Source organism: Lynx canadensis, chromosome D2 (assembly GCF_007474595.2).
Source record: "Lynx canadensis isolate LIC74 chromosome D2, mLynCan4.pri.v2, whole genome shotgun sequence".
NCBI lineage: Eukaryota > Metazoa > Chordata > Mammalia > Carnivora > Felidae > Lynx > Lynx canadensis.
In genome coordinates, this window is record NC_044313.2 from 25,285,559 (window position 1) to 25,300,277 (window position 14,719).

General features: G+C 35.9%; 1 protein-coding gene across 2 annotated transcripts in view; it reads left to right on the forward strand.

Moving 5' to 3' along the window:
- CFAP43 (cilia and flagella associated protein 43) overlaps nucleotides 1-14,144 on the forward strand; it is a 121,429-nt gene extending 107,285 nt beyond the window's left edge. For both annotated transcript variants that reach the window (XM_030335032.1, XM_030335034.1), the window contains 7 exons: nucleotides 1,201-1,414; nucleotides 2,547-2,659; nucleotides 3,648-3,807; nucleotides 10,312-10,476; nucleotides 12,472-12,552; nucleotides 13,186-13,339; nucleotides 13,529-14,144. In XM_030335032.1, the coding sequence (XP_030190892.1) occupies nucleotides 1,201-1,414; nucleotides 2,547-2,659; nucleotides 3,648-3,807; nucleotides 10,312-10,476; nucleotides 12,472-12,552; nucleotides 13,186-13,339; nucleotides 13,529-13,695 (1,054 nt within the window). In that variant the 3' untranslated portion in view covers nucleotides 13,696-14,144. The remainder of the gene's footprint in view (nucleotides 1-1,200; nucleotides 1,415-2,546; nucleotides 2,660-3,647; nucleotides 3,808-10,311; nucleotides 10,477-12,471; nucleotides 12,553-13,185; nucleotides 13,340-13,528) is intronic.
- The last annotated feature ends 575 nt before the right edge of the window (nucleotides 14,145-14,719 follow it).

A 14,719-nucleotide genomic window follows, 5' to 3' on the forward strand; every position in this document is an offset into this window, starting at 1 on the left:
TTTATACCGAAAGGAGCATTAGAATTACATTTCACAGATTTCCAAATTCTTACAATTTCCATAGTAATCCACAGAAATCCACAGATTTCCATAATTTTCAAATGTAAGCTAGAAACCATGGAATTTGTTACAAAGGTATAGGCTCATTGTGTCTGAGGTACAGACTCATTCTCTCACCCTTGAAAGGTTACATACAACCTCGGGGAATTCAACCTAGCACATGCCTCATATCTTGGTTTCCTTATTTTTAAAGGAGTCAGTCATAGTAAGTCTTGTGAAAAAAGAAGGAAGACTTCCTACATATTGGGAGGCAGCAGTGGAAAAAGCATAAGCTTTAGTGTCAGACAGAATTAGTTTTAAATCCTAATTCTACCATCTATCAGACCTGTGGTCTTAGACCAACAGCTTCTCTCAGACTTTACTCATTCTAGAGAAAGAAGATAACAATAGTAACTTCACAGCATATTGTACAGCATCTTGATGGTGAGTGGCTGGTACAAATCTTTGTATCCTTCTTTCCTTCCTAGCTACAGCCCAGGGAAACAAAACTAATCTATTCAGGTAGATTTTTTAAAAAAATTTTTTTAATGTTTATTTATTTTTTTTGAGACAGAGAGAGACAGAGCATGAACGTGGGAGGGTCAGAGAGAGAGGGAGACACAGAATCTGAAACAGGCTCCAGGCTCTGAGCTGTCAGCACAGAGCCCGACGCGGGGCTCGAACTGACGGACCGCGAGATCATGACCTGAGCCGAAGTCGGCCGCTCAGCCGACTGAGCCACCCAGGTGCCCCTATTCAGGTAGATTTTAAAAGGTGCTTCTTCAGTTGAGTTTATATCTGAAAAATTCCAGGCTAGAGAATATGTGGGACATAACTAGGGAATATCCACACTCCTCTTGGGCTAGACTTCTTCAGGGCAGGTAAAGCTGCCAATGCTGACGATAGTTAGGAACATCAGTAGTCCTGCCAAGGTCATGTCTAGGTGTCCAGGGAGTATGCAAGAAGACCAAAGTAGGTGCTTTTCTCTTTGGAATAGTCCACCAGCCTCCTTCTATTTGGTGGAATAGTCCACCAGCCTCCAAATGTCAAAATAAAGTGTCTTGCAATGTCATATTGATGCTAAGCATTGTATATAATTTAACATTGATTTCTTTTGTGTGAGAATGTGAAAGGTTGATGGGTTTTTATTGGTAATACCAGGATTCAGAAACAGAAAATACACTCAGATACTGCCGGTATTGTGCCTTTTGGAGAGCGACCGGAATCTGGGAAACTGAATAAGGATGCCTTTGCCCAATTAATGAAAGCCATGGATGACTTGGACAATATTAGTAACATGCCAGAAGGCTTGGACCCCTTGGTCTGGGATCATTTCTGCCAAACCAGACGAGCGAAAGTGGAAAATGAACAGAAAGTATATAATAACATTTTATTCCATTTTCACTTCATTTCATTTCAGTGTGCTAATAAATGTAGTTTATAGTGACCTTTGCTTCCAGAAATGCTAATTATTTAGGTTTTCCTGCTAGGATAGTAGTTAGTAATGTTAGTAATAATAATGAGATAAAATATTAACCTTAGTGGTATTAAGGGCTAAGTATAGGCCCGTATTGTAGGCCCACACTGTCCAAAGTGGTGGTCACTAGCCACATGGGGTTATTGTTTACTTGAAATAATGTGGCCAGTCCTAATTGAGACATGCTGTAAGTAGAAAATATACAGAGATTTAGCAGTCTTACTTATGAAAAAGGAATGGAAAATGTCTATATGTTTTATATTCATTACAGGTTGAAATGGTAATGTTTTGGATATATTGTTTTAAATTAAAAAAATTAGCAAAATTAATTTCACCAGTTTCATTTCACTTCTTATAATGTGGCTACTACAAAATTGAAAATTAAGTACGTGGCTCACATGTGTGGCTCACATTGTGTTTCCCTTGAAAAGCCCCATTGTGGACACAACTTCCCTTCTCCTCTCTATCCCTGGTCTTGAGTTGTCCTCATCCCATTTTGCAAAGATTAGAACTATATTTCACTAGAACCTACTTTTTAGTTTTACTAGAATATTTTTTTAATGTGGCAAAGGTAACAATTTGAGGGTATGTTTGAGAGAAGAATTCTTACTCTTATTGTTTCTTAACCACCCTCTGCCCCCCCACCTCAAAATACCTAAATTCCGTGCCACAAGCATCAGACTGGCATATTTTTGCTAAAGAATCTATGATTTTATATTTTTGTCTGAGATGACGAGAATGAATTTGAAAATAAGATATAAGGAAAGTTGTGGTTGCTTGAGTATTTGATTTTCAGTGAGAGGCAAAATTGGATACTTTTCAAATTATTCATGGATGTACCATGTTAAGTTTTAGGTATCTTACATAATGGTGGGAATTTAAATTTTTGTTAATCTCCTAGAAAAATGGGCTTATTAAGGTTTTGTAGCTAAGTTAAAACATGTATGTTTTCCAAAGTTCTTTAAAATTTGTTTGCTTTTATTCCTAGAGCTGCATATGTACTGAGATGTTTGTGGTTTGGTTCCTTCAGGTAAAGCAGAAAGCAGCTGGCTTAATGGAAATGGTCGCTTTCCTCCGGAGGAGAACTGAGGAGGATGAGAAGTTGCAACAGGAAATTGAAAAAGTGTTCCATGAACGCATTGTGTAATTTGAAGCTTTCGTTCATGTTCATTTACACAAAACCTAAGCTAAGGCTAAGTTAGATTGTGTTATCATGGGGGAAGAAAGACTACTCACTGGTTTACAACTGGCACAAACTGGTCTATCTTGCTGGGCTTTATAACTTCTTCTTAAAAAAGTGCATTTTGTTACAAAAGACCTTACTTCAGAATAGAACTTACCTACACGTTCCATTGCTCTTATTAGAAGTAGGCAAGTTTGGGGAAAATCTTATTATTTTTTAATCTGTTCCTTCCACATAAAAATGCAAAGAACTTGTTTCTGCTAATAAGCACCTTGGGGCTCAAGCCACACAAGCAAACTATGTTGAAAATTAGGCAGATATCCAAGAAATTTCCATGTAAACAACTAACCAGCTAATATATTTTTCTTTAGGAAAGTTTGTTCTATTTTGCTAAGTGATTAGGATACTCTTTTAAGTCCTTACTTCACTTTATCCGAATTTACAAACATTTTGATAAATTCTTCTTTGATGTTCCCAAATTCATCATTATACATCATTTTCAGATCCAGGCTATTAGGAGAAATGTGAATTAGCCAGAAATAGATATAAGTAGCATACAGATTAAATATCGTTAATAAAATATCAGAAGTCAATACACAAAGTCAGAACTTTAATAGATTTGTTATTTGGGAGCATCTCAATTTTCTTCCAAAATAATATTAATCTTTTCTTAATCATAAAGTATAACTTTATGAATGTATTTCTGTCCATGCCATTCTTTGAGCAGCCCAAGTGTAATTCCATATCAATAAGAGGCATCATAGAGACCTCCAAGAAAGCTCATCATTGGGAAAAGATTTTCTGCATTAATCTCCAGCAGGTTTTTCTTTAGCTTAAGGTTGAAATTTAGGTTGAAAACTAAGTTTGAATTTTATATTCTCAGATAATAGATGAAATTTGAAATATAAGTATATTTCAACTGCTTACTTTGAAGTCTTTTCAATGTAGATTACAGGAAGAGAAGGTGAGATTCCAGTTGAATTTGACAATCCAAATTCTCCTTAAACAAGGACAAGTAGAGCTGGAAAATTTCCAGTTATTGCTGGAGTATCCTGATGCAATTCTCATCAACAAGAGCATAATTGAAGACTTGAATTGTGTGATTCGGGTAATTATCATTTTTTTAAGAAGAAAGCCAACATATTAGCCTGCTGTACCAAAAATTTTCTCATTATTCTCCCATTTCCATGATAAATCATTTTCATTCTGTTAAATCAGTGATTCCAAACTCTGGCTATACATTAGAATCATCTAAAGAACTTTACAAATGCGTCCAGGCCCACCCCCTAAGCATGGGTATTTTTTAAAAGCTTCCCGGATGATTCTAAAGTATAAGAAGTTTAAAACTACAAGGTTAAATGCTCATTCTAATATGCTATCATTTTGTTAGGCTCAATTTACTCATGTAATGATAATTTTAGATAAGATTAGATCATTGGTTTTAGACCTTGCTTATTTTCTAATATAAACATTTAATGTCATAAATTTCTCCCTAAGCACTGTTTTAGCTGCATTCTGCAAATTCTGATATTTTGTGTTTTCATTTTCTTTCCATTTAAAATATTTTCTAATTTCCCATTAACTTCCATGTTTGACTCATGGGCTACTTAGAAATGCTATTTAATTTCCAAATATTTGGGGAATTTGTGCTATTTGGGAATTGTGTGCTAATGTTTCCATGCATTTTACTTTTCCAAATACCCTAAACCGACAATACACTGTTACTATTTTTGCTTTAGATAATTTTCTTTTAGAGTGATGAAAAACAAGAAAAAAGCATTTCATATTTCCTTTTATTTTCACTATTTCAAGAGATCTTTCTTTGTATGGATTAAAGTTTCTGCCTTATACCATATGTCTTCTGCTTAAAGAACTTTTAACTGAATTGAATTGCAAATCTGCCTGTAATGAATTCTCTAAGTTTTTCTTTGTCTGAAATTGTCTTCGATTCACCTTCATTGTTGAAAGATAGTTTGCTAGGTTCACTGGATTGGCAGGTTTTTTCTCTCTTTTTCCTCTCCTTTTCTCTTTAAAGGTGTTCGTTTTCTTCTGGCTTACACGGTTTCTGACAAGGTGCCTACTATATATTTTTAGATCTTTGCTCCTCTTAATGTAATATGTCTGCCTTTGAGATATTCTCTTCATCTTGATTTTCAGTAGTTTGAACATATGTCTAGGAGTGTGTGTATGTGTGTAAGATCCTTTTAACGCACTGTTGAACAATACAGTTTGCTAATATTTTGTTGAGGACTTCTGTATCTCTTTTCATCAAGGCTATGGCTCTGTGGGGTGCTTGGGTGGCTCAGCCAGTTAAGTGTCCAGCTCTTGCTTTCAGCTCAGGTCATGATCTCATGGTTTGTGGGATCAATCTGCACATCTGACAGTACAGAGCCAGCTTGGGATTCTCTCTCTCCCCCCTCTCTCTTCCCCTCCCCTACTTGTGTTCTCCTTCTCACTCAAAATAAGTAAATAAACATAAAAAAATAAAAAGATTATGGGCCTGTAATTTTCTTTTCTTGTGGTGTCCTTGTCTGGCTTTGATATCAGGGTAATGCTGATCTTGTAAAATGAGTTTGGAAATGTTCCCTCCTTTTCTATTTTTTTAAAGAGTTTGAGAAGGATTGGTATTAATTCTTCTTTGAATATTTGGTAGAATTCACCAGTGAAGCTTTCTGGTCCTGGGCTTTTTATTTCGTTGGGAGGTCTTTTATTCTGATTCAGTCTTTACTTACTATAGGTTTATTCAAATTTTCTGTTACTTCTTGAGTCAGTTTTTGTAGTTTGTGTGTTTCTAGAATTTTTTTCTATTTCATCTAGGTTTATCTAATTTGTTGGCATTCAATTGTTCATAGTATTCTCTTACTATATTCTATAAGGTTAGTAGTGATGTCTTTGATTTCATTTCTGATTTTAGCAAATAGAGTCTTTTATCTTTTTTTCTTATTCTAACTAAAGGTTTGTCAATTTTGATCTCAAAGATTTTGGTTTCATTTATTCTTTCTTTTCTCCTATTTTATATTTCATTTCTTTCTGTTCTAATCTTCCAATTTCCTTCTTTCTTCTGGGGTTGAGTTGATTTTGGTGTTCTTTTTCTTAGATTATTGATTTGAGATGATTCTTTTTTTTTTCTTTGATAATTCTCCTTTTTTAACATAGGTGCTTACAGCTATAAATTTCCCTCTGAGCACTGCTTTTGATGCATCTCATACATTTTGGTATGTTGTGTTTTCACTTTAGTTTATTTCACAATATTTTCTTTTTTTAATTTTTTAAAATTATTTTTGTTTATTTTAGAAAGAGAGAGAGAAAGTGAGTGTGAGTCGGGGAGAGGGGCAGAAGGAGAAGAGAGAGAATCTTTTTTTTTTTTTTTAATTTTTTTTTTTTAACATTTATTTATTTTTGAGACAGAGAGAGACAGAGCATGAACGGGGGAGGGGCAGAGAGAGAGGGAGACACAGAATCAGAAGCAGGCTCCAGGCTCTGAGCCATCAGCCCAGAGCCTGACGCGGGGCTCGAATTCACAGACCGCGAGATCGTGACCCGAGCCGAAGTCAGATGCTCAACCGACTGAGCCACCCAGGCGCCCCAAGAGAGAATCTTAAGCAGGCTCCGTGCTCAGCACGCAGCCCAACACGGGGGGCTCAGTCCCATGACCCTGGGATCATGACCTGAGCTGAAATAAAGAGTCAGGCACTCAACCAACTGAGCCACCCAGGCACCCTATTTCACAGTATTTTCTAATATATCTTGTAATTTCTTCTTGGACCTATCATTTAATAATGTGTTATTTAATATTCACAAATATGTGACTATTCCATATTTGTGAATCCATATTTGTGAATATTCCAGTTTTCCTTCTGTTATTGATTTCTAGTTTAATTCCCTTGTAGTCAGAACAGATGTTTTGTATGATTTCAATCTTTTAAAATTTGTCAGGATTCATTTTATGGCCTAACATATGGTCTACATTTGAGAGTGTTCCATTTGCACTTGCAAAGAATGTGTATTCTGCTGTTATTGAGTAGTGTGTTCTGTATTTGTCTCTTAGGTCTAATTAGTTTATAGTGTTGTTCAAATCCTCTCTTTCCTTATTGATCATCTGTATACTTGTTCTATCCATTACTGAAAGTAGGATGGTGAAATCTCCTATTACTATCATGGAACTATTTCTCCTTCAATTCTATTGATTTTTGTTTCATATATCTTGGGGCTCTGTGTTTCGAGCATATGTGTTTATAATTGCTGTATCTTCTTGAAGGATTGGCCTGTTATCAGCAAGTAATGTGTTTGTCTGATGTTAGGATAGCCACCCCAGCTATCTTTTGATTACAGTTTGCACAGATGATACCTTTACATCATTTCACTTTCAAGATATATGTGTCACTGAATCTGAAGTGAATCTCTTCTGGATAGAATATCATTGGATCATTTTTTTAAATTCATTGTGCCTATCTCTGACTTTTAATTATTGAGTTTAATCCATTTACATTTAAAAAACAATTACTAGTGAGGCACCTAGGTGGCCCAATCAGTTGACTGTCTGACTTTGTCTCAGGTCATGATCTCATGGTTCATGGGTTTGAGCTCCCTGTTGAGCTCCAGCTCAGAGCCTGGAGCCTGCTTCAGATTCTGTGTCTCCCTCTCTTTCTCCCCAGCTTGTGGGCGTGTTCTCTCTCTCTCTCTTTCTCTCAAAAATAAATAAACATTAAAAAAATAAAAATAATTTCTGGTAAAATAAAAAGGACTTTACTATTTTGTTATTTGTTTTCTATCATATTTTCTGGTTCCTCAATCCCTCCATTATTGCCTTCTTTTGTATACAGTTGACTTTTTGCAGAATACCATTTGATCCTCTTGTCTTTTACTTTTCTGTATACATTTTAGTTTTTCTCTTAGTGGTTACCATAGGGATTATAATCAACATCTTAATTTTATAACAAACCAAATTAACACCAACTTAGTTTCAATAAATATACAGAACTACAAAACTCTGCTCCTATACAGGTCTGTCCCTCCTCTTTTATGTTCTTATTGTCATAAATTATATCTTTATGCATTAAGTGTCTGTTATCATAGATTTATAGTTTTGTGCATTTTTCTTTGTGCATTTTTCTTTTAAATCATAGAGAAAAAAAAAGTATACACAAACCAAAATACAATAATACTTTTATATCTACCTTTGTAGTTACATTTTTAATTTAGTTTTTTTTGGTTTTTGTTTTTTATTCTTATGGCTTTGAGTTACTGTGTAGTGCCTTCTCATTTCAGGTTGAAGGACTCCCTTCAGCACTTCTGGTACAGCAGGTCTAGTAATGATAGACTCCCTCAGCTTTGTTTTCTCAGAGCATTCTCCTTCATATTTTGTTGTTAGTGTAGGCGCAAAAATCATTATCAAAATTGCTGATGGATTCAATGCAAATGGTAAAGAGAAGAATCAAGAATAAATCCTAAAACATTGGCTTTTGAGCAACTGAGTAGATGATGGTGTGATTAACTGACATGAGAAAAAACAGGAAGCATATAGTTTTGCCTGGGACATAAAACAAAGAGTTTTGGCCTTTGCTAAATTTGAGATGCACATAAAACATTCCAGTGGAAATATTACTGGACAGAATTAAGGGCTGAGATATAAATTTAGGAGTGTTCTATATATAGATCACGTACAGGTAACTATATATGGATTATTACCTATAGACATTTACAAATGGATAGTTTAAGGCATGAGAGTGCTTGAGACCACCTAGGAATGGGTAGATAGAATACAGAGTTTGGGCCAGTGCCCCAAGTCTAACTTTGATAGATCTAGCAGAGAAGGAATCATGTAATGAAACTGAGAAGGAGCTGCCAATAAAGAGGAAACCTGAGGGGCACCTGGGTGGCTCAATGTCCAGCTTCTGCTCAGGTCACAGTCTCACAGTTCGTGAGTTTGAGCCCCGCGTTGGGCTCTGTGCTGACAGCTCAGAGCCTGGAGCCTCCTTCGGATTCTGTGTCTCCCTCTCTGTCTGCTTATCCCCCACTTGCACTCGGTATCTCTCTCTCTCTCTCTCTCTCAAAAATAAAGATTAAAAAAAATTTTTTAAATAAAGAGGAAACCTGAAAACCATGAAAAAATGTCTCCAAAGACAAGGGACTTGTGCACTATGTCAATTACTTGACAAGAGCAGTCTCAGTGGAAGTTTGGGGCAGGGGCTCAACTGGCCATGGTTGAAAAAATAATATGAAATGAGGTTGTAGAGACAGTGACTATAAATAAATCTTAGAAAAAAATTGATCAAAGGAGAGTAGAGAGGAGATGTGGTAGCTCCACAGCAGTGTTTCTCAGCCTTGGCACTACTGATATTTTGGGCCGGATGATTATTTGTTATGGAGAGATGTCCTGTGTATTGCACAAAGTTTAGTGGCATCCCGGCATCTACCCTCTAGATTCCAGTAGCAACACCTCCCTCCAGTTGTGTCCACCAAAATTTCTCCAAACATAATTTAATTTCCCCTGGTGGGGCAATATTTCCAACATTTGACAAACACTGCTCTGGAGAAATTCCTGAACTTAATATTTTGGAGCTGTAATGACAAGATCAAGGGTATGATCATGGGAGTTGGGTGGCTGAGTGAGATGGAGAAAAAATCATTGATAGTGAGAAATTCAAGGAATTGAGAGGCCAAGTAGTGATTAGAAGATGAAAATAATTTTTAAAAAGAGGAGCAGGTAGTATAATATAATATAGTGCCATGAACTTTATAAAGCTAAGTTTTTGAAGAAGAGAGGAAAAATATAAAATGTTAACTGATGGAGCTCTTGTACAAATTAATTTAAGAGACATAATAGTTTCACTATTAGCAATCTGGAAGAACAACTTCATGAAAATATTCCTGAACTTCAATGTAGGCAATTTGAAGTGAAGGGCAAAATATCTAGGTATTTAAAAATATTTAGCTTATCCAATTGTATTTTATTTCATCTCATTTCATTTGCTTTTCCACTAGCTGCCAACTGGATATTGTTGTCCCTAGCTGCATTAAACTACCATCTTTTTTTAAATTTTTTTTAATGTTTTTTTATTTATTTTTGAGACAGAGACAGAGCATGAGCAGGGGAGGGGCAGAGAGAGAGGGAGACACAGAGTCCGAAGCAGGTTCCAGGCTCTGAGCTGTCAGCACAGAGCCCGACGCGGGGCTCAAACTCACAAACCAAGAGATCATGACCTAGCCAAAGTCGGACACTTAACCGACTGAGCCACCCAGGTGCCCCTAAACTGCAATCTTTTATCTATAGTGTCGAGAAGCAGGGCAGAGAATAGGGGTGCCAGTGCATACAGACTGGTAGATTGGTGATAACAGAAAGAGCTCCCGCCTAATTTTAACATATAAAGTAAACTGGCTATGCTATTCAAGTATATTTTATAATCCTTTCTGTGTAGTACCTATAAAGCTTTTTAGTGATCAGATTTTGCCCAAGAAGTAATTTTTAAATATCTGCTACATTTTTAAAAGAAGATAGAATTATCTCTGTGGTCCAAGTGTTTTCTAAGAATAGCATTCAGCTTCAGATATTCTGTATTCTGTCTGCGGAGTCCTATGAATATCAGAATGTACTTTTTTTTTCCCCCCCAAGGCTCAAGGACAAAAGAAAGTTGCTAGCATGATGGAAAGTAAAGATGTCCACAAAGGAATATTTCAGATTGAGTGGGAACATAAGAAAATGGAGATGGAAATGGAAGATCTAAATCAGAAGGCTTGGGATATTCAGATGCTATTTTTTTCCAGAGATCGTCAAAAGGTAAGCTCTCCTTGCCCCACTACGTAATTTTACGTTCATTCATTAATGTATTCATTCATTCAAACAGTATTCAATAGGAAGTCTCTGTAATATCAAACATATTCTAAGCCACTAGTTTTTCATGATGTGTATGAACTCTTTTTCTTCCAAGTATTTCCTAATTATCAAACCCAGTGTTCTTTTCCCCAGTCATCACCATCCCTCAGCTGTCTGTAGCATTTGACAATCTTTATTGCCCATTCCTTTGGCTTTTTTCATCTCTATTTTCTGCTGTTTTTTTCTTCCAACATGTCAGGCTGCTCTGCTTCTTTTGCTGACTTCTCTTTTGCTTCTCTTAAATATAGCTATTTAAGATGATGCTTTTAGCTTGGTTTCCTTCCATGCTCTCTCCTTTGATGGTCTCAATTTTTCTAATTTCAGTGATCCCTTCTAAAAGTCTGATCCAAGTTCTCTGTTCCTGAACTCCCTGAGTTCTATTTCTGCCTTCCCACCTCCCAACAGCAACTCTTTAATTAATGTGCTTATTTCTGTTCTTTTCAACCACTTACTCAGGCTTGCAGTTGTAGTCATGTGTGATTCCCCTCTCCCCTGTGTTCCAAGGCTGGCCTAGTTTATCTCTTTATTCCTTCATTCTCTATCCCTACTGCCTTTGCACTTGCTCAGTTTTTCTTTTTCATGATTTACACTATTGTATAATAACCTCCTAACTGGTCTCTTGACCTTGGGGATTTCTCTTATTTAATCTCTACTGTATGCTGTTGTCAGATTAATACTGCTATTTACCTCCAATAACATTACTACTCTCCTCAAACATTTAAAAAAAATTTTGGGGGCGCCTGGGTGGCTCAGTCGGTTGGGTGGCCGACTTCGGCTCAGGTCATGATCTCGCAGTCCATGAGTTCGAGCCCCGCGTCGGGCTCTGTGCTGACGGCTCAGAGCCTGGAGCCTGTTTCAGATTCTGTGTCTCCCTCTCTCTGACCCTCCCCCGTTCATGCTCTGTCTCTCTCTGTCTCAAAAATAAATAAACATTTAAAAAAAATTTTTTTTTAAAATTTTTTTAATGTTTATTCATTTCCTGAGCGAGAGAGACAGAGTGCAAGCAGGGGAGGGGCAGAGAGAGAGGGAGACACAGAATCCAAAGCAGTCTCCGGGGTCTGAGCTGTCAGCACAGAGCCCAATGCGGGGCTAGAACTCACGAACCATGAGATCATGACCTGAGCAGAAGTCAGTGGCTTAACCGACTGAGCCACCCAGGTGCCCCTCTGCTCAAACATTTTAAACTGCACCTTCTTACCTGGCAAATGAATTATGAAATCTTTGGGTCGATGTTCCACATCCTTCAACCCTACTTTTCAAATTCATTCCCACTGTTCCTTTTATACATTAGTGTTCTTAAACCAGACTAGTTAATATTTTCTAGGATTTTACCTCTGTGCCTTTGCTCATTACTGATTTTTTAACCTCGAATATCTTTCCTCAGGTTTTTCACATCCCAAATTTATTTTTCAAGGTCTAGTTTAAATGCCACCTGCCCATAAAGCTTCTGGATTTCCCCAGTCCGGAAAAACCACATCCTTTCTCAAACCGCCTTTGAATTTGCAAGTCACTTTATCTATTTTCTGGCAACCTACTCATATCTACATGTTCTCTTTTTCTTGAGGGCTAAGGTCATGTTATCCATCTTTGTATCTCCCTTAGTATCTTTAACTGAAACAATATTAATATATGACTCAAATGAGATACTTAATAAATATTTGGTGAGTTGAATAAATGAATGAGAAAATAAACTCTAGGTATCTGTAATTATTAGCATACAGGTAAATGTATCAATAGCTAAATACAAGTAAATATTATAGCACAAAAGTCAAATAAATCTTGGATAATTTTTATGACAATAGTAACTTTCAAAAATAAGAACTTTTTATAAATTTATCTATTGAAAGAATAGAGAAAAATATACTTACATATATTGTGGGTTTTTTTTTCTTCTCCAAGTACCTAAATGAACCAAACTATGAGACTCTGATTGCCATTCAGATAGGAGTAATGGAGCAAACCATTGCTGTTTTAGATAAGGTAGGTCTGAAAGATATTGATCATTATAATCCCAATAGTTGTGAATCATTTGAACACAGTAATAATGTTCGAAATCATGAATTCAAACATAACCTAAAAAAACCTAATATAATAAAATCAAAACAGATCCTTTACTGACATTCAGGATATAATTAGAGGCCCCTGAATAGTGTCTTTATAACCATAACAAGTATGGTAGACTGAAGTACTTCTTTTAATATTAGAAATAACCCCTTGGGAGATATCTGAGTGTATATGAATTTCCAATTTCACAGAAGTGTTAATAGTCTCTCCTTGGCATAACTTTTTTCATAACTGCTTAACAAATGCTCAGTTTTGATTGTATAGCATATATAAGATGGAAACAAAGTCATCTCAAGGCTATGTGGGATTTTTTAATCTCTCATTTTCAAGAATATACAAGATTTTTTTCTAGAATGTGGTATTAAAGTACCCTTCTATCTTTAAACAAATAATTTAGTTAACTACTATGTGCAGGCATAATGTAGGCAGTAGGGATATGGTGATAAGACGATATCTTGATGATAATGAATTTAAATTTTAAAAATGTCTTTATAAAATACTCTTTTTCAAAATTATTTTCATGGGGTGTCATGGGGACAAAAATTTCAGACCCACAAAAAGAATGTGGAAAACTGCAAAAAACTACTAAAAAAGCTGGGAAGGTACAGCAATCAAAAAGATATAGCAAATTATACTCTGAGCTGCAATTTGCGAGAAGAGCTGGTGGCTGTCTCAGAGAGAAAGGACATCTGTAATGCAATAGGTAAGAATTGTTTCTCTTTAATCAACTGTAGGTTTCTTTAAAAGTAATCACTATTCCTGAATTCTGGTCACTGGTTATCAAGCTGCCAGCATTTCTTCCACAGGGTTAACTGATTCTGAGTGCTGTTTCTGTATTTGAAAGTTTAAATGACAATCCAACTAATTCTATTCTTCATTTTTTGGGGGATAGGGTCTCAACTGACTTGTGAAAAGATTGCCAAAGAACAGTATGAAAACATGATGCATCAACAAAAGTTAACAAATATTTCAAAACAACAAGCTGAACAGATTTCAATACTGCAGGCTGAAGTTGAACGATTAAGGATGAAGACATTTCCTGCTCTTGTTCAAATGTAAAAATGCTGGTGGGAAACAAGACAGACAGTCAATCATTTAAAAAAATAGTTTCATTTGATTAAAATGATTTCTTTTTCTCCCATATCAGGACATTTAAGTAGAGCTTCTTCTTAGTTTCATTTTTTAATAGCAAATTATTTAATTTTAGCCTCATTATTATAAAAATTTTTGTCTTCCACGAATGTGTAAAATATCATGAATTGCTTTTGCTCAAGAATGAACTGAAAATATTCAAGATCTATTTTACTATTTAACTCATTTAGGCTTAATTTTGGTCATAAAGACAAAAAAATTTTAGCCACTACTGGCATTTGTAACTTTATGAAATTACCAGAAAACTTATGAGTTAATGGATGATTTTCATACTTTTCTGTATTAAGTTTTCTTCAGCAAGGATTTATGTAATCAGAAAAAAAAATTACCAGGGGGCACCTGGGTGGTTCAGTCGGTTTAGTGGCCAACTCTTGATTTTGGCTCAGGTCATGATCTCACGGTTGTGAGATAGAGTCCTGCATCGGGCTCCATGCGCAGCATGGAGACTGTTTGGGATTCTCTCTTTCCCTCTCTCTGCTCCTCCCCTGTTCTGTCTCTCTTGCTCTGTCTCTCTCAAAATAAATAAGTAAACTTTTGAAAAAAGAAAACAACTATCAGAACATATAATATCATTCCCTATTCTAGCCTGAAAACAAAGTGAACTGTTTACTTTTACCAAGCCTTAAGTCATTTGAAAAGTACAACATATTTTTTTTAATGTTTATTTATTTTGATAGAGAGACAGGGGTTGGGGGAAGGGCAGAGAGAAAGGGAGAATCTCAAGCAGGCTCTGCGCTGTCAACATAGCCCAATGTGGGGCTTGATCTCACAAACCATGAGATCATGACCTGAGCTGAAATCAAAGACTTGGTTGTTCAACCGACTGAGCCACCCAGGCATCCTGCTACATATTTTCTTCTATATAAACATAACATAATCTTCTATATTGCATATTCATTGTAATAGATGGTGATAATGAAATAAAGAGAAG